This window comes from Trichomycterus rosablanca, chromosome 2 (genome assembly GCF_030014385.1).
Source record: "Trichomycterus rosablanca isolate fTriRos1 chromosome 2, fTriRos1.hap1, whole genome shotgun sequence".
NCBI classification, from domain to species: domain Eukaryota; kingdom Metazoa; phylum Chordata; class Actinopteri; order Siluriformes; family Trichomycteridae; genus Trichomycterus; species Trichomycterus rosablanca.
Window position 1 is genome coordinate 22,857,758 of NC_085989.1, and position 19,698 is coordinate 22,877,455.

The window sequence follows — 19,698 nt, forward strand, 5'->3', positions numbered from 1 at the left end:
AACATACTGGAGAAACTTGTGTTGTGTTGCGTGTTTTCCGTTACATGTCCTTGCAGGTTCCACAGAACTCCAAACTGTAAGGAAAAGCATCAGCTATGTTGTGTCCATATCATATAATGTTTGACTGACACGCCCCTCACTTTTGTTACAAAACGCCCCTTTTGTACAATTCCTTTATCATATTTTAATATTAATATATTTATCAGAGTAAAAATGATTACTTTCAAATACGTTTGCGTGGCAAAACTATCAAATACGTTCTGAATATGACAACAGTTCTTTGTCGTTGCAAGAGCGCCCCCGCCTTTGCCAACTATGAACAGAAGTAATCCAGGACTCTTCACAAACCATGAACCTTAACTGACTCAACACTGCGTCCAACTGGTGGTACAAATAACAATTATAAACCCAATGAACTCATTTAGTCACTATTCAAAAATCTTCTGTTCTTCAAACCTTGATGAATCAGATTTGTTAAAGTGTTTAACAAAGGTTTAACATGATTTGCTGGTCTTATTTCAACTGGTTTGATTGTTATCCCAGTCTGAAAAAGCTGGACTGTTCTAGCTGTTCTGACCAGCATACAAAATATACAAAATCACCCTCAAGTTATAAAACAAGTCCAGCATAACCATTCTGATTAGCAAAAATCAATTGAGGTGACCAGCTAAATTTCAAATTAACCAAAAATCAGGTTTGACTTCTGCATTTTCCCCAATTTTCCTCCCAAGATAGTCGTATCTTGATTGCATTATGCTTCCTCTCTACTGATGTTGATATCCACCCTGGTTGAAAAATGCCAAGACTGACACACCGACTGCATCATTTCACGTGCACGAGGCGAGTACGCATGCGGATCAGCTTTGTGTACGGAGAGCTACACCCTGATCAACACATTATCTCTCGACCCTGTGCAGGCACCATCAATCAGCCAGCAGAGGTCGTAATTGCATCAGTTATGAGGTCCCATTTGGCACTCCCCTAGAACAACAGCCAATCGTTGTTTGAAAACTGTGGTGGAAGTATTGCGCTGTAGCTTCCATGGGCACCCTTCAGGTTCTTGAGTTTTGTCCATAGGCTGCACGGCAGCTTTTTGTGTTTTTGCTGCTGATGGTTTCCTACCGGTGGTCTGTGTAGAGTGCAGAGTTGCACCCATCATATCAGTCACATTTGACACAAAGCCAGGAGATATAACTGTTATCCAGTGTTTGGCACCAGATGCTGACAAACAAGATGAAAAGACTAAACATTTTTACAGAGAGATTAAATATGTACTTATGTGTGATCACTGGTGGTTTCAATGCAAGCATCTAAGAGAAAGAGAGGGCTGGAAGAAATGCAAAGAAAGGCAACAGCAGACCTGTAAGCCAGAGGAGTAAAAAAAACTTAAATCCTCAAATGAAAGCCATTATAAACAAATGGGAGGAAACTAAAAAAAAACAAAGGTGTGGTGTAGAGACTACTGTAAAAATGTATAGTGGTGAAAAAAAGAACATACAGATTGATGTTCAAAAAAAGGAAACACCAACACTGAAGAAAGAAAAGGGTGCCATGCTAGAATTGGCTAAGCAAATAGCACCTGGTCCAGATGACATAGCAGTTGAACTGCTCAGGTCTGGTGAAGAGCTGACTCTGAACAAGCTACAAAAGGTCTGCAGGAAGGTGTGAGAGACTGGTGTCTTGCCAGAAGAATGGACACAGTCAGTCTTCATTCCACTACCTAAGAAAGGTGAATTGGTCGAATACAGTAACTACAGGAAAGGTATGGACATCCATGCCTGAGATGGGTTTACTCTTGCCTCTGGTCCAACTACTGAGGAATCTGTATTACCAAAAACATGTTGCTATCAGGACAGCCAATCATACAACAGCATGGTTCAGTGTAAGAAAGGAAGTCTGACAAGAATGTAATGTCTCACCATGTCTGTTTACCATCCTTGGAGAACAAGTTATGAGAAAGGCTCTGCAAGGGTTTGCCAAAGGATTCAGGATTGGTTGAAGTTCATTACCATTCTCAGGATGGTGATGGCATCATATTATTGGTCACTTCAACTGAAAGAAGTACAGGAGCTGGTGCATCATATGTAAAAGAAATATAACATGCTGATATATGCAGCAAGGATGATAGTGATGATGAACACTGAAGGAGTACTGGAGATGATGGCAGAAGGAAGAAGATTAGAACAAGTGGACTCCTTATATTTGAGAAGTAAAGTATCAAATACTGCAGCATGTGCTCTAGGTGATGGTAAAATTGACAAGGATATTAAAAAACAAGTCAATTAACAATTCATTGTCTGTTTTACCACCGCTTTATTCTGATCAGGGTCACAGTGGGTCCGATTCACTGGACAAAAGGCAGGAAACATCCTGGACAGGTCATCAAAGTGCACAATTACATTTTAGGCATTTAGCAGACACTTTTATCCAAAGTGACTTACAGTATACAGTCTAAGCAATTGAGGGTCAAGGGCCTTGCTCAAGGGCCCAACAGTGGCAACCTGGCATTGGTGGGGTTTGAATCAGCAACCTTCTGCTTACTAGTCCAGGAGCTTAACCACTAGGCTACAACTGCCCAAGCTACGGCTGATATAAAGCTTAGTTTGGCCAGTGGTCACATGTGGATGTGAACCCCGGAAAACACATGCAGGCTTTTGTGCACAAAACTACTGAACATCTCATGGAGGACGATGATGACCACTGAGCACATTTACAGGATGGCCAGAACAGAAAAAAAGCTACTGAACCACAAGTCTGTCAAGTTACATTACTTTGGGCATGTGATGAGGCACACATGACACCATTGAAGGCAGTGTTATGACAGGTCTCAGAGGAAGAGAAAGACCAAGAATAAGCTGGAGTGACAATATCACGATGTGGATTGCATCAGGGGCTAGTCTGCTACAAGATACAAGAGATAGAGAACATTAGAGAAAGCTGACCCATCTGTTTGGCCAACCATCACAAAGCGATGACAGCGTAATGACATGACAGACTACTTGTGGTAATTTGCATGTATATATCTTATAATTTTGGAGTGTTTGTAGACTATGAGTAAAGATAAATATCATGCCATAACGCAGGTAAGCGTTGGCGTTTACAGAGACTCTGATTTTGATGCGCCTCTGTCTTTAAATGCCACTGACAGGAGGCACGCTAGAGCGACTGCGCTTGCGCACCGAAAGGAGAAAAACAACAACAGTGATCGGGGAAGGGTGGAACTAAATGTATCTTGGTCGTGATTAAGGGTTTGGATCTACCATCATACCCGCATATCCATAACTATTTTTATTTTACCTGACGTGTAGATGGTGCCGTGCTCATGAACCTGGCCAGTCAGAGCGGAGAGGCCGGCTGCAGCCAGCTGCTCTTCGCTAACTTTAACCAGGATAACACGTAAGCTTGAGCAGTGGGGCTAAAGCAGTGGGGTTCGGGGATAGCGGCCTGCATTAGCATTTTACTGTACCTGTTAGTCAGCAACCGTCAATTGCCATTGTATTAAGACAATGTTAATTCCCGTATCAGCTCTATTATAGCTATATATAACTAATTATTCAAACTTATTCTGACGTGGATACATAGATGAAATAAATACGTTTGTTTCAAGTTACCTTACTTGAAAGTTGGTACTGTATTTCTAGTAGTTAGCTAACATCGGTAACCTAGCTAATTAGCTAATTGCCATGCTACCTTCAAGTGCTTGACGGATTCTTGTATTTATTCACTTTCAATGCCGTAATTGAACATATCTGTGTTCTATTCGTGAATTGACATCGATAGGTCTGGATATTCATCCGTGCATTAATAATTTTGCATATTTCTTCGTATTGTAATTGCAAGCAGATGCAAGTTTGTGACTTGTAAAATGCATACTTAAAATGTGTGTTTAGTAGACCATTAATATACCCCTAATAATGAACGATCGCCCTAATTATGAAGTATTAATACCGCCTTAATAATAAACTATTAATATCGCCCTAATAATGAGTAACAAGTTTGTAAATCAGGAAGTATTGTTGTGAATACATTTTCTTTGGAAACTCCTACTGGTAAACAGATTAATAGGCATAATATACCATAATGGTTAAGTATTTAAAAAAAAAAACATTAATAAAGGGCTCAGCTGTTTACAAACAAGAGTGGCAGGATGTTTTCCATTTTGCAAAAGACCAGCTTGTGTAAAGAGTTTCTTAGAACAAATGCAAAGAATTTCACCATCCACAGTCCATATCATCATTATACATTCGAAGAATATGGTGAAATCTCTGTTTGAATAAGGCAATCTTTATAACCATGTCAAATATCCCTGATATTCTATTACTCAGACACCACTGCATTAAAAACATAATTTTGTGATGAATATAAAAACATAAGCTTAGAAATACTTGTCAGCAAACACACTTTGTTGCTGAGTCCTCCTTTTTAAATTGTGTTTGAAAATAATGCGTGTATTTTATGGGCCAAGGAGGAAAAGTACAATTCATTTGTCTGTCACTGTATATTAAGCTGTTTATCTTCTGAAGTGTTATATCAAGCAAATATTGAAAAATCAGTTTTGACAACTACAGCAATTGGTGTCCTAAGTTGGGATGGATTACAGAACAATGTTAAAATTAAACTAATAAAGCACCCCATCTCAACAGTTGATTTACAAAGTATTCAGACTCCTTAACCTTTACACACTTATTACACACTTAACTATTAAGCGGTGTAATTGAATTTATGTAACAGCCATTTTTCCTCATTAAACAGCACTTAACTGCTCATAACATTAATATGTTTTATTAATGAGGTTTTAAAAACTATTAAGAATCAAAAACTAATATTATTTCATATATTCAGACCCTTTTTCATACTTTTTACAATCCACTTTGTCTACATTTCCAACTTAAACTTTTCTTGGATATGTCTCCACAAGTTCTGCACACCTGCATTTGGGTAGTTTATTTCATTTCTTATTGCAGCTCCTCCCAAGCTCTATCAGATTGAATAGGGAGTGTCTATAACCTGCCATCCTTAGATATAGCCACATATGTTTGATAGGGTTTAAGTCTGAGCTTAGGGTGGGCCACTCAGACATATTTGCCCTAAAGTCTTTCCAGCTGCAGTATGCTTCTGGTCATTGTCATGTGGATGAATTGTTTACTTGCGATCTGATGAATGTTTTTTTATTAAGTCTGCCTGTCCCTGCCAGCACCACCATGTGTCACTGTAGGAATGGTATTATGGATAGCATGGATAGCAACTTCAGGAAGGTATAATGAAAGCTTATTTCTTTTCAGAATTATTTGGGCCACTGTGGTTATGGAATCTCTCAAAGCCTTAGATTTTGTTTTATATCCTTGCCCTCCCAAGCCGTGCCTTGCTACAATTTGATAGCTGAGATCCACAGACATTTCCTAGGACTTTATGGCTTGGTTTTTGTCCTCAAGATGGAGTGTAAAATTTGGGCTTTTATAGACCCAGGTGTGTGTCTCTCCGGACTATGTCCAAACAATTTAAAATGCAACAGGTGAACCCCAATTGAGTTATAGACACTCTTTAATGTTCTAAATGTTTTCTTTAAAATTCTAATGATTCTGTTTAATAGTATTGTAAACTTGTATCATTAGTATTTTATTGTTTTTTTTCTTTTCCTTTCATGTGTGTTCTTTGTTTGATAATGCTTTGGTAGTACTGTAACTGAATGATCTTGGCAGTAAAGCTTATTGAATTGAAATGAACTGATACAGATAAGTAAAGCAAACAGGATACACCTGTTCATTTAAATCAAGTCCACAACACAATACATTGCACTAAAAGACAAGGGGTCCTAAACACCTAAAGGACTGGCTAATACTAACCCTACAGTGAAATATGGTGGTGGCAGCATAATTCTAAGGGGGGTGCTTTTACGTAGCATGGACTGGGAGACTTCTAAGAACAGATAAATACAGTCAATTATAGAAAGAACATCATGAAAGATGGAGCACATGCAGACTCAGACTGGGGCATCATTTCACCCTTTAACATGATGATGACCCAAAGCATAAAGCCAGAACAACATTGGAGTGGCTTTGGGGGAAGTCTCTAAATGTTCTTGAGTGGCCTAACCTAGACTTAGCCAGACATCTTTGAAAAGACCTGAAGAGGGCAGTTCATAGAAGCTTGCCGTCCAGTCTAGGATCTGGCATGAAGAATAGGATCAACTGCCCAAATTCAGTTGTGCAAAGCTTGTAAGAGACATATTCAAGGAGACTTGCAGCTGTAATTGCTGCCAATAGGGCTTTTGCAAGATATTGAATGAAGGGTCTGAATACTTGTGATAATAAGAGATTTTAGTTTTTCATTTTTCAACACATAGTTCATAAAATGTCAGCCAGTTATAATACAGAAAGCACTTTTCCAAGACCATGCATATTGTTTTTGACCTAAATAATTAAAACAGTTATAAACTTGTTAAGGGTTGGCACTGCTGGAGAAGGACTTGAAGGTAGCATATCATAACAGAAACCTTTTGGTTGTTGACTAGCTAAAACAATTCATTTTCCTCACAATTGCTTACATATTATCAAAGTTTAGTACCATGATCTCTTCTGTGCCTACAAGTTTTTAAGATGTTTATTAACAGGCTACATTTAAAGCATAATGTAATTCATATTTTCTTTCTGCCACCAGGTCCTTAGCAGTTGGGACTAAATCTGGATACAAGTTCTTCTCTTTGTCATCAGTTGACAAATTGGAGCAGATTTATGAATGTAGTAAGTATTTGTGATGTCTAACATGTTTTACATGTTTTGACATATTTCAGTATAGTCACTTCAGTTTTTGCCAACAACACCTTAAAGCAGTTATGCCTGGTTCACACTACACAATTTTTGCCCTGATTTTCGCTCGGCGACTGGTCGGCGCTAGATTTGCCGGCTCGGGAGCAACTCGGCGTTCGCTCGGCGATCAAAACTCAGCTCTCGATCGCTATGTGCGAACTACTCAACAGCTCCATCCGACCGGCTCGCTGAGCGCTCGGCGACCGGATTGAGATTTCTAACATGTCAGATATCTGATCTGAGTTGCACGTCTGGCAATGAGTGCTATGTCGAACAGCCAATGAGAACGCAAGATACAGTGTGAGGGGAAACGCAGGAGAGGAGTGTAAACAGGTGGGACAGGGGGATAATATAGTTTATATCAGAATACATCGGCACACACACGTTTTACAGTATTTCTGACTTGATCGTTCTCTACAAAACACCAACGTTGCATTGCAAAAATATTAATTAACCTCCAACTTACTATAGAACAATCCATACTGTTCGTGTTGCCAAATCCACTCAGATTCATTTATTTTTCCTCCTTGATTTTACTCTGCACATCAGCGCACAAACACTTTGATCACTCGCTACTTGTTGACGTGCATTTTTGGACGTGGTAACATTAAACCCCTCGTCACTTCTCGCGTTTGTTTTCGTGACAAAACGTAGTTTGGGATACCAGAGAAGCTCGCCTGCGATTCCAGTTGGTGATAGATCGTGTAGTGTGAAACCACCTATCGCCGATCAGTCGTGTAGTGTGAAATATACAACGACTGAAAGACTCCCGAGTGAACTGTACAGCGACCCGACAAATCAGAAAGTCGTGTAGTGTGAACTTGGCATTATAAGAAAAACTTTTAACTTTTGACATGACCTAGTAGAACTGATTGGCTGTGTTGATGTCTGAATGGGCTGTCCTTTACATTGCAACACAACAGCTCCAATATGTAAGTTCTCCCCTATCACACAACAGCCACCAATCCATGAGGGTGAGGACCAGCACAAGCTTTCCTCATGACATGTAGCCAACACAGACTGTCGCTCATGCATTGTCATTAACCAGATTTTTACTTGTGGAGAAGGCTGCATTCAGCCCACTTCTAATGATGATAAATGCTCTGGATTGGCTAGCATCTCATGACTGATGAAGCAACACAAATGTTTTTCCCCATTTAAAAAGCATAGCGATTGAAATGTTGTGGAATAGTCAAAGCCAAGTTTTCCATTTGGCTTACAACCAATTGGGGGAAGGTTGACAAGCAAAGTAGATTCACAATGTACAAATGTTTGTGTACACATAGGACTTTATTTGCTTCCCTACATAGATTTCAGAAGGTAAAGTTATTTTTTTAATTGGCAAAAACAAAATTAACTTTTAAACAATCTTAAATAAAATGCCATGTCACACTGAATGATCACAACAGTGGCAGGATATTTTCACCCCTAATCTACCAGTCACATCATGATCTATCAGTCAAGATATGGTTGTGAATTAGTCTGTCAGTGTTTATTTATTTATTTCATTTTCATGTTTTACCACCTCTTTATCCTGGTCAGGGTTGCTGTTTCCAGTTTTCAACACACCCCGGACAGGACACCAGTCCATCGCTAGGCCTTAAACACCTCTCAGACAAAGCTAATCATGTCTGTATATAGATGCCCAACCGGCTGTTAGCACTATATATGAATTAAACACATAAATACACACTGCACATTGTGTAACATCCTTGAAAAAGGCACTTTCTGGCAGCTGCCATTTTATATATTAAAATAGATCTCGATTCATTAATCATGTGCAGAAAAACTAAATTCTAATTTCAAAAACGTGCAGTTTTTCTTATATATTTTAGAGATGACGCTACTCTTTTTTTTTTTTTAGCTGTAGTTGATTTTGGTTTGCTGTATTGTAGACTCTTTAAGTTGGTTTAAAATGATATCTTTAATGTTTAATATATGCTTTTACTATCAATATTGTAACAGTTGCATTTTAAGGTTAACATTTCTGCTGGCAAAATTTCTGCTGGCTCCTATTTGGCTTAATAATTAAATGTGCTGTGAAAATGTGCAAAATCATGATGTCTGCAGCATACTCAGTTACACACTTTGAATTTAAATTGGCTGTATTTGTCTCATCTCTTGAACATGAAGACATGGTAATATGAATGCCATCTCTGATATAATAAAGGTTTTATGCAGAATCCAGATGTAGTCACTGCATGTATTAATTCCCAAAACACTCTAAAAGTATTTGCTTTGTCTCCTATCTTTTGTAGCTGACACTGAAGATGTGTGCATTGTGGAAAGACTTTTTTCCAGTAGCCTTGTCGCTATCGTTAGCCTTAAGGCACCCAGGAAGCTCAAAGTGTGTCACTTCAAGAAAGGGACTGAGATATGTAACTACAGCTACTCAAACACTATACTGGCTGTAAAACTAAACAGACAGGTAAATACAAGTGTGCTGTGTCTATTCATACTTTTGTTTGGTATAAATAATTTGTTGTTTTTGAAGCTGCTTTGTTTGCATCATTTGCATTCATGTTTTTTTAAATGTCAGGACTAAGCATGACTAGATTTGTCAAGGTGCCAACATTGTGGTAGTCATAACCAATTCTTCATGAACTATAAAACATTTGCAATTTAATTAATTAAATTAATGGCATATGGTGTAACGTACTTTACACCTAAATAAACATTACCTTAAATAATTATTAGAAGGTGTGATGAGGTCAGATAGCCTGCCTCATCCCCAAGACTCTGAAGGGACACGGGGTCAATAAAAGGACGATGAACATGCATTATGATAGCTTGTGATCATTAATCTTCATAGGAACTGAGTTACAACTGTTACTGTGACTAAATCTTTTGTATCTTAAGAATGTTACACTGAGCAGTCACTGACTTATGGCTAATGCACTGAGAATTTAAGAGACGGAAACTACAAACTTGGATGGTCTAGCAGTCTATCATGCTAGTACACTACTGTGGAGTGCCACCAACCTGGCTGGGCATCCTCACATACACAGTTGACCGTGTTTGAAGGAGGAAAGGTTGGACAGGGTCTCTTGCTGCTGTGCTATGCAATCTCTAGATCTGGTCCAAGCATCTGTGCTAGGGGTGAGATTGGGGGTCACTTAAAGCATAACATGGCTCTCCGTACATGTTACGGCTTTGTGTGGGAACCCAACACTGGTAGTTGATGAGAAGCAGACACAGATTGGACACGTGTCGGAGGATATGTTGGTGATGATCCAGCTCTCCTTGATCACAAATGTGGTAACATCAGCATATTTACAATCAGGAACTGGAAATGACTTTTGATATATCTAATGATGGATGGGACAAGGAAAATAGCATTATTGTGTATATAACATTTGAGTTTATAACATTTTTGTTACTTAGTTGTTTAGAAAAGAAAATAGTTAAAATACATTGTTTTATGTATTTTTTACAGAGATTAATAGTATGTCTGGAGGAATCATTATATATCCACAACATCAGAGATATGAAAGTACTGCATACAATTCGGGAGACGCCTCCAAATCCATCAGGTGTGTAGTTGTAACTTTTTGTCCAGCATATGCTAAATCTAAAGTCTTAAAATTTTTCATGAGGTTCAATGTTTGGTCAGTGGCAGAAGTAAATCTCTTCATGTTGAAAAAAAAAATATATATATGGCAGTGCCTCTATATATTTGCCACTTCCACCAATTGTGTAGTTTTTTAATCTACACTAATCTAATGCAATCTTTTGAATCAAACCTTTTTAAAGATGTAACATTTAATAATAGAAAGTAGTAAATGGCATTAATATGTACATATTTGTAATATATTTATTTTGTGCATTAAAGAGCATTGACCATGTTTGTTTAATTTGTATCCTGTAATAATATTTTATACAATTGTAGGATTATGTGCACTCTCAATCAGCAATGACAACTGTTACTTGGCATATCCAGGAAGTGCAACAATAGGAGAAGTGCAAGTTTTTGACACTGTTAATCTGGTGAGTTTCAAATCTCCATTTTTTAGTAATGACCACATTAACCATACATGATAAATTTAACTAATGCTCTCAGCACTGAAACCTAGCAGACTTAAATGTAATATGGCTTATTTAATCTCCTTAAAGCAAAAATGTTGATGTATTTTTTCCAGAGAGCTGCTAATATGATTCCTGCTCACGACAGCCCATTAGCAGCACTGGCATTTGATGCAAGTGGTACAAAACTTGCCACAGCCTCTGAAAAGGTGGGATCTTTCTCTGAGCTTACCATACGAATGAACCAGAACGAATGCTAAAAATGGAATTTTCATCCAGAAGTTGAATTAGAATGAACATTTTATCTATCATTGTATGTATGATTGTCTGCACTGTTTTTAGGGGACTGTCATCCGTGTGTTCTCCATTCCAGAAGGTCAGAAGCTCTTTGAGTTTAGGAGAGGAGTAAAGAGGTAAATAACACCACAAATCTGTATAGTCTAAGACAAGCCTAAACGGCACAGGGTGAAATTATTAAGAATAATATGTGCTCATTTGAAGAACTGCTTAGTACCACCTCATCTTGAACCACAATTTTGTGTGGTTATCTTTTCTGGAATGGTTAATTCTTAATATATAGATTAAGTGTTGGGAAATTGTCATCACACAGCAAATAAATAATTAGAATATTTGCTCACTTATGTAACTATAGAGCATTTTCTGGTATTTACTTGTAGTGCATGTGTTGAATGCAGTAGATATTACAGTAAGTATTTTATTCATAAAGCAAATTTAAACCCAAAATGCTTTACGTAGTAATGCAGTAAAAACTTGTGAATGTGGAACATACAAACTAAACACCAACCCAATCGTTATATACACCAAAACAATCAAAGGCTAAAAATGTGGTTTTAAAAGTAACAGATTTAAAAGTAACAATGGAATGTGCAGACTGTTTCACAGTCATGGCTTGGTCACATTTGAGCTTCAGCCGAGATCGTGGCACAACCTGGAAGAGGGACAATATTACAGCAAATCTTCTAGGGGAGCCTGCTCCTTGCACTGGGAGCAGGTGCAGGGATGCCAGGACTAGAGTGATGTGACCTTGTGCCTGTGAGCAGGCATGCCACTGCATTTTGAACTAACTGCAAACAAGCTTATGAAAACTTACTTATTTTCATAGGTTCATAGGATCAGCAGTCGTCTAAGCGTAAAGACCTGAGTAACTTTAATAACGCCCCAAATCATTATGGCCAGACAAATGGGTTGTGCTCAATGTGCATCATCTACCTGTGGAAGAAATAGCATCAGGATGCACTGTAGGACGTCCATCTCACAATATAAAGTTTATTTTATGGACCTGCTGGTAACATCTTGGTACAGATACCACAGGACTTTCAGGTGTCTTGTGGAATCCATGTCTCAATAGGTCAGAGCTGTTTAGACAACATATTAGACCGGTGGCTTATTAATGTATATAAAGATTAATAAATTGTTATTATGTTGTTTTATCCATTTGAATAACCTGTTCAGTTGTACTTTATGGATCGTTGTAATATTCAAATGATTTTTCTTTCTTGCCAGATGTGTGTGTATTTGCTCTTTGGCCTTCAGTATGGAGGGACTTTATCTGTCTGCCTCTAGCAACACAGAGACAGTTCATATCTTTAAACTGGAGACACAGAGAGAAAAGTATGTATTACAACTCCTTCTGGGATAAGCCACTTTTTTATATGGGGAAAAAGAATCATGGGTTAATAAACACTGAATTCAGCATTTGTATAGTAGCTGTACTTAGGAGGATGTTAACATTTGTTTTTGAGTACACAATATTTGTTTCATTATAGTTTATTATTTTTTGTAAAATATTTAGTAAATATTTATTTAATTATATTTCACACCAGACCACAGGAGGAGCCCACTACTTGGACAGGATACTTTGGAAAAGTATTGATGGCCTCCACCACATACCTACCTGCGCAGGTGTCTGAGATGTTTACACAAGGAAGGGCCTTCGCTACAGTCAGACTGCCATTTTCAGGACACAAGAATATCTGCGCTCTCGCTGTGTAAGAACAGTTGTTATTTAGTAGTTGGATTTTCACTGAACAGTGCAGCTAATTACCCTGACCCTGACCCTGATTTCATTATTCAGAATTCAGAAGATTCCCAGGCTTCTGGTTGCAGCAGCAGATGGCTACTTGTACCTGTACAACCTAGACCCACAGGAGGGAGGAGAGTGCACACTGATGAAGCAGCACAAGTAATGTATTTGAATTTAAAATAGTGTGTGTGTGTGTGTGTGTTGGGGGCTGAAAAATGCTGTTATGTAAAATGATTTTGCTGTTACATGGCAACTTGCTGTGTGTTCTCACTCTAAGTAACTGTTTGTTTGGTTCCACAACGCTGCCCATTTAGCACAGACATCTTCCATGTTTGTGTTTAAACAGTGCAAGGCCATTTCGTGTGTGTCTCCCTAGTAGCTGACAAGGAATACCAACACAAGAAGTCAAGCTCTGACCTGTATTTTTCCTGGGTCCAAATGATTAACTTCTTTTGTAGGACACAAAATAACACCCATCATGTCTTTGATATTCTGCTTACATTGTAGGGGAAATGAGTTGGGGAACTTGTATGGGAAATGAGTATTCAACTACATTTGCAGTCATTTTATGCATGTAACTTTTCAAGCCATTGTTGGTAGTTACAGCTTGGAGACGTCTGTATTTTCATTAAGTACTTTATGCTGGTCAGGCTCACAGTAAGAAAACACTGGGCACAAAGCAGGAATACCATGGACAGTGCCAGTCCATTAAAGGGCACTGGCCAACCCCCTCCCTAGACATAGCCAATTATGTCTGTGTAGACGCCCATCCGGCTGACAGCACCGCTTTGAACCTGGATCTCACCGGTGGTAGGCGAGTGTATTAGGCATCTGCACCAGAAAAAAAAACGGGAAAAAAATTGCTCCGTAAGATGTGTGAAACTGGTAGCTATGAAAGACAAAAATAAAGCGATCGACCGAAAGGAGTGCATAGCTATGACAGCATAGCTATGTGCTGTTAATAATTATTATAAATGATTGACATATTTAATGTTTTTTGGTTAAAATCCAATTTTTTTTATTTAAAGGTTAGATGGAAGTGCTGAACCTGCAAATGAAATACTAGAACAGACAGCCCATGAGCGGCCGCTCGTGGCACAGACCTACAGCGCTGCTGTTGCCAAAGGTAAGAACTGTTTTAGTCCACACATTGCTATTTGGATCCTTGGCTAAACAAGGTGTATGCAAGTCTTATTAAGAATTTGTAGCCATAAACTGAACATCTACACCCTGTGGTTCCTGCCATTCTAAAACATTCGTGTCATACTAACAACTGATGGGAACACTGACGGATCGTAACACACACACACACACACACACACATACATATATATATATATATATTCAGTTTATTAGTTCAGTATGTGTGTGTGTAACAGGAACTTAAAATTACGCTATAGCAGATCTTTCCAGAATAATGCTCGTTTTGAACTTTAGCATAGTTTTTGTTCCTCTTGCTCTAGAGGTAAAACCACTTTAATTCCACTGAATTATCTGCAGTGTGTGTCTGTGTTCTGTGTTGGCAGATTTATCTAGTAAAAATATGTGCCATTCTACAGCCACTTCTAACATGGCATTTTCATATCTCATGGCATTTCTTTGTATGGAACCACTTGGCTAATGTTCGCACCTGTTTTAACGCATGTCGGATGAGGGCTATTAATTAGCATCTGAGAATTTTTTATTAAACAACTTGTTTCTCCAGCATGATTATGCCCCTTTGCACAAAGTGAGATCCATAAAGTCGTGGTTTGATGAGTTGTGGAGTGTGGAGAAACTGGCCTGTTGAAAGCCCTGACCTCAACCCCAATGAACACCTTTGGGATAAATTGGAACATTGATATTAAATAGAATAGAATAGAACGGGAAGAATGCCTTTTTTTGTCATATATACATATACAGATGTACAGTACAACGAAATTCTTTCTTTGCTTATCCCAGCCATTGTACGGTGCCTTTGGAGCAGAGAGGGTTAAGGGCCTTGCTCAAGGGCCCAACAGCCTTTCAGTTGATAGCCCAAAGCTCTACCCACTAAACTACCACTGTCCCTGTGGTAGAAAACTTGTATGTAGATTTCAATGCGTGTCAGAAGAACTAAATCACACCAGCTTTTCAACAGCTTGAGTTGGCAAATAATAACAAAAAAAAGTTTTAGCACTATTGGTACATCTGTGAATATTTCCCACTCCTTCTACTCATGGTGGTCACGTTTCTTTATAAGTATTATTTATTTTAGGTTTTTAATGTTATATAATTTTATATATGCAATTTTAGACCAGAATTTTATTCCAGCCTTCTGTTTCTCCAGGTTACTCTGAAGATCAGGGGGCAGTGGGGGGAGCTGGTGTAGAAGAAGACATGAATGCATTGCATCTGGATGAGGAAAATGAGCAGCCTCCTCTAATCCTGGAGACAGACTGAGCCCTACATCCCTTATACACAGGGGTGGGGAATAAATGATGGAGTGACATTTCAGAGGGGGTGTCTAGCCTTTTCTGGTGCTGCTATGAATATGTGATCTAATGGAGAAGGGATTAAAAAAGAGGGCATTTTAAGAAAATCTAGCTGTAGCGTCCCTCTGTCTGTAGATGTTTCACTTTCTCCCCAGCCCAATAACTCCCACCCTCCAATTTGTGGCTTTTTAAATCTGGTGATATTTGACACCCAGGTGTCAATAGTAAGTACTAAGGCGAAAAATCTGAACTACAGCAGCCGTTGTGTCCTGTAGCTTTGCATGTACATGTGCCAAGTGCTTAAAAAACAGTTGCTCTTTTGTTTCTGGTTCTGATGTGTTCAGTGGACATTTTCATGAGCCTTGACAGATGCTTTAATGTGTGTGCGAGTGTGCTCTTTTCTTAAACTTGGATCAGACGATAAATGACTTGATATGCCTTCCACACTGTGCGATGTTTTTCCATTGTGTCGTAAAATGTGGGACGTCCTTTGTACACCGTTTGTGGCTGTTCCTGTGCAGAGATGTGGACATTTTCCAGTTTTAGCTAGGATGCCTTCATGTTACATTGCCAGCTTGCTTACTATTCAGACGACCGTGTAAGTTAAAACAGTATTCAGTACGGGTTGTGCATCTCTGAAGGTTTAGGGTTGCGCTGCTTTTAGTTAGACCCTGAAATAATTAAAGAAGCACTTCTTTTTAGACCAAATTTCACACTACCTTATGGACCAGTTGGTTATGCAATTTGGCAGAGAGCAGATGTCTTACCTTGGCTGATGAAATTGAATCCTTAAGTATCAACCTTAAAGTTTAAAATCAAAATGAAGGTAAACTGATATTGATTTAGGCACTAGTTTGTGCAGACACTGCCCTGTGATATGTATATTAATAAAACCACCAGACACTTTCTGGTTTTTAATAATGAACTGAATTGTGTTCTATTCAGCTTTTTCTCCACCTAGATTTATACTTTAAAATAGCATACTACTGTACCTACGTAATATATTTGGCACTTGTTAAATTGCCTACGTAATATATTTGGAACTCAGTCCCCCAGCACTTGCCTTCCAGCATTTGGTGCTTAAGAGGCCTGTTTGACAGACACTTTCCATCACGTCCACTCAGGCAACAGTCGGATGAGATTAGATAAGATCATGTATATAACAGGAGAACTCAATTAAAATTCCAAAAAGTCCAAACTGTCAGTTACTTTCCAGCAAAACTCCAATCCATCATACCTTGCCAATGTGTGTTAGAGGCCACACCTAAAAACCACCTCCTTGTTTCTACACTCACTGTCCATTTTATCAGCTCCACTTACCATATAGGAGCACTTTGTAGTTCTACAATTACTGACTGTAGTCCATCTATTTCTCTACATATTTTTTTAACCTGCTTTCACCCTGTTCTTCAATGGTCAGGACCACCACAGGGCAGGTATTATTTAGGTGGTGGATGATTCTCAGCACTGCAGTCACACTGACATGGTGGTGGTGTGTTAGTGTGTGTTGTGCTGGTATGAGTGGATCAGACACAGCAGCACTGCTGGAGTTTTTAAATACCATGTCCACTCACTGTCCACTCTATTAGACACTCCTGCCTAGTTGGTCCACCTTGTAGATGTAAAGTCAGAGACGATCGCTCATCTTTTGCTGCTGTTTGAGTCGGTTATCTTCTAGACCTTCATCAGCGGTCACAGGACGCTGCCCATGGGGCGCTGTTGGCTGGATATATTTTTAATTGATGGACTATTCTTAGTCTAGCAGTGACAGTGATGTGTTTAAAAACTCCATCAGCGCTGCTGTCTTATCCTCTCATACCAGCACAACACACACTAACACACCACCACCATGTCAGTGTCACTGCAGTGCTGAGAATGATCCACCACCCAAATAATACCTACTCTGTAGTGGTCCTGGGAGAGTCCTGACCATTGAAGAATAGCATGGAAAGGGGGCTAACAAAGCATGCAGAGAAACAGATGGACCAGTCAGTAATTGTAGAACTACAAAGTGCTTCTGTATGGTAAGTGGAGCTGATAAAATTGACAATGTGTGTAAAAACAGGGAGGTGGTTTTAATGTTATGGCTGATCAGTGTATACTGTCAATGCTATTCATGTAGGTCATTACTTAATGTAGTTATGAAAACAATTTAAAGAATATTAATTTAGAGTGGGGAAACTAAAATTACAGCTCACTTTAGCTGTATTTAAAATTGCTGTCTTGTTCGAAGAAAATGTAGAGCTTTGAAACAAATACTACTTTCATTAATTAAACAAAGGTTCATCTCTTGCAAACAAGAATGTTAACATAGGAGTGTTTACCTTGAACATTTCACTTGCCATCAACTTTTTTTATTTACCATGAACTTAAACATATCAGCAACCATACCTGCAATTCATCAGAACATTCTGCCTTTGTAAATAGCTACTGCTTGTAAAGTTGTGCCAGGTTTGCTAGTACTTAGGATCAATGTGGGTATGTTTCATTTCTCAGTGATACTTCCCATTTCCACTTTTATTTCTAGACTGCTAAGCAATCACTGCCTGGGGGTTGTAATTCAAGAGAACTGCATTATGGTCAGGACCTAAAAGTCAGTCCATAGAATTCAGAAAATAAAACGGTGCATTGTGGAGTGAAATATATCAAGCATGCTGCTCTGGCCATGTAGTACAACATCCAGCTGTTTTTGGTGTACTAAAAATGTAAGTAATATTCATAACATGCGATTTAGAACGCAGCCCTAGTCAAATCAACTTTTGTAAATGCCAGATACAGTTGAGCTTATTCAACCCCCTCCTTTGCATACAAAATGATCTGCATACTAAAGATTTCTGAGTGCAGCTGTTTTATCAGACAGATGTGGAAAATGCTCAGCTTGGTCTGGTAGTGATATGTTCCCATGGACTTCCCAGTGGTTCGTCTGTGAAACATTGAGAAGCGGAAGTTAACGTGGTCTGGCAGCTAAGCAAGCACATCAGCTCAAGTCCCAGAAGTTTCCAAGTGCATTTAGGGAGTAAACTGAAGATTATGGAAATTATTTGGTCTGTTCAGAAGCACGAAGTAAATAACAGAATTGTATAATTACATGGTTACATGAGCAATAAAAGTCTGAAAGTCCAGAAAAGTGCACATACACACATCATTTCTTAGCATGATTGTTTACAGAGCATGATCTAATAGTATAACAAAAGAAACAATATTGTTTCTCATTATAACTCATCAGAGATAGATTTTAGATTTCTGTAAAAAAAAATTTAAATGTTCCATATAAAATTAAAATAAAGTCTCTGGTTTAAGATATGACCAAGGACCAAGGTGTTTTACAAATGTTTACATAGTGTTATATAGTGTTACAAGTAGCACTGCCCCAATCTAATATTAAATATTACCCCAAACAGTACAAACATTCTAACAGTGAAAATCTGCAGGCTTAAAAATATACATACAGCAGCACAGATAATAGATGTGGTGATGTATAAACCTCAGTAATGTCATTTTACTTAGTGTCATGGCCTCCTAATTCCTGATTAAGGATTAGGATTGACTGTAGCTGATGACTCGAGCCCATACCGAGGAACAGTGGCCAGGTAGAAACTCAACTCACATAAAAAGGAATTGTGTCCCAAAGGGCAGATGTAATCCTAGAAGCATATAGATCAGGTCTGCCATAAAGATAAAAGCTCCTAAACATGATGCAGTCCACAGTCAGACCAGCTATGCATCACAATAGGTTATGGGAAACTACTGCCCCATAAATTTCTTTTTTATTGTAATCAAAACAAATTTTAGTCAAGCCAGCAATGCATTACAATGGGTTATGGGAAAATTTTAGTCAAGCTGATTTTGGAGCAAGTGCTTTGTTCTTACATCGCCATCTAGGCCTATTTTATTATCAAGCTTTTAACTGCAACTGTTGCGTTTACGAATGCTAATGTGAATTATCTGCGCTTAGGTCAACATCAAACATGTTCATAGCATAGATCAGCAAGGACATTCTTATATTATCTTATAGCTTGGTGTCCTACAATTATCAATTATGATCATTCTGATTTTACAGATTTTTTTTGCGGTTGTGATGAGCAATTTGCTACTAATATAGTTGTGTCTGTATCAATTAATTCATTATAAGAACTCTGACATATTTTCCCCGTGTCTGTGTGGGCTTCTTTTGGGTACTGTACTTCTTTCCAACTTCTCAAAAGTTGCTGAAGGTGAATTGGCTATTTAAACAAGCTCCTAGTTGCAAGAAAGAAAACAAATGTGTGATGTCCTGTGATAGATTGGCACTGTCCATCTATTAGAGCTTTGTGGCCAGTGTTTTGGTCAGAGCCAGACCCACAAAAAATTGATGAATAAATGTGGTCAGTAC

At 38.5% G+C, this 19,698-nt stretch overlaps 1 protein-coding gene across 1 annotated transcript; it reads left to right on the forward strand.

Annotated features, from left to right (window-relative positions):
* The first annotated feature begins 3,182 nt into the window (after window positions 1-3,182).
* On the forward strand, window positions 3,183-15,433 carry wipi2 (WD repeat domain, phosphoinositide interacting 2). The gene is made up of 12 exons (XM_063012642.1): window positions 3,183-3,396; window positions 6,658-6,740; window positions 9,065-9,234; window positions 10,243-10,339; window positions 10,696-10,793; window positions 10,946-11,038; window positions 11,172-11,242; window positions 12,354-12,461; window positions 12,674-12,838; window positions 12,925-13,032; window positions 13,902-13,999; window positions 15,182-15,433. Exons 1-12 carry the CDS (start codon window positions 3,323-3,325, stop codon window positions 15,292-15,294), a joined length of 1,278 nt encoding a protein of 425 aa, XP_062868712.1. The 5' UTR covers window positions 3,183-3,322; the 3' UTR covers window positions 15,295-15,433.
* The last annotated feature ends 4,265 nt before the right edge of the window (window positions 15,434-19,698 follow it).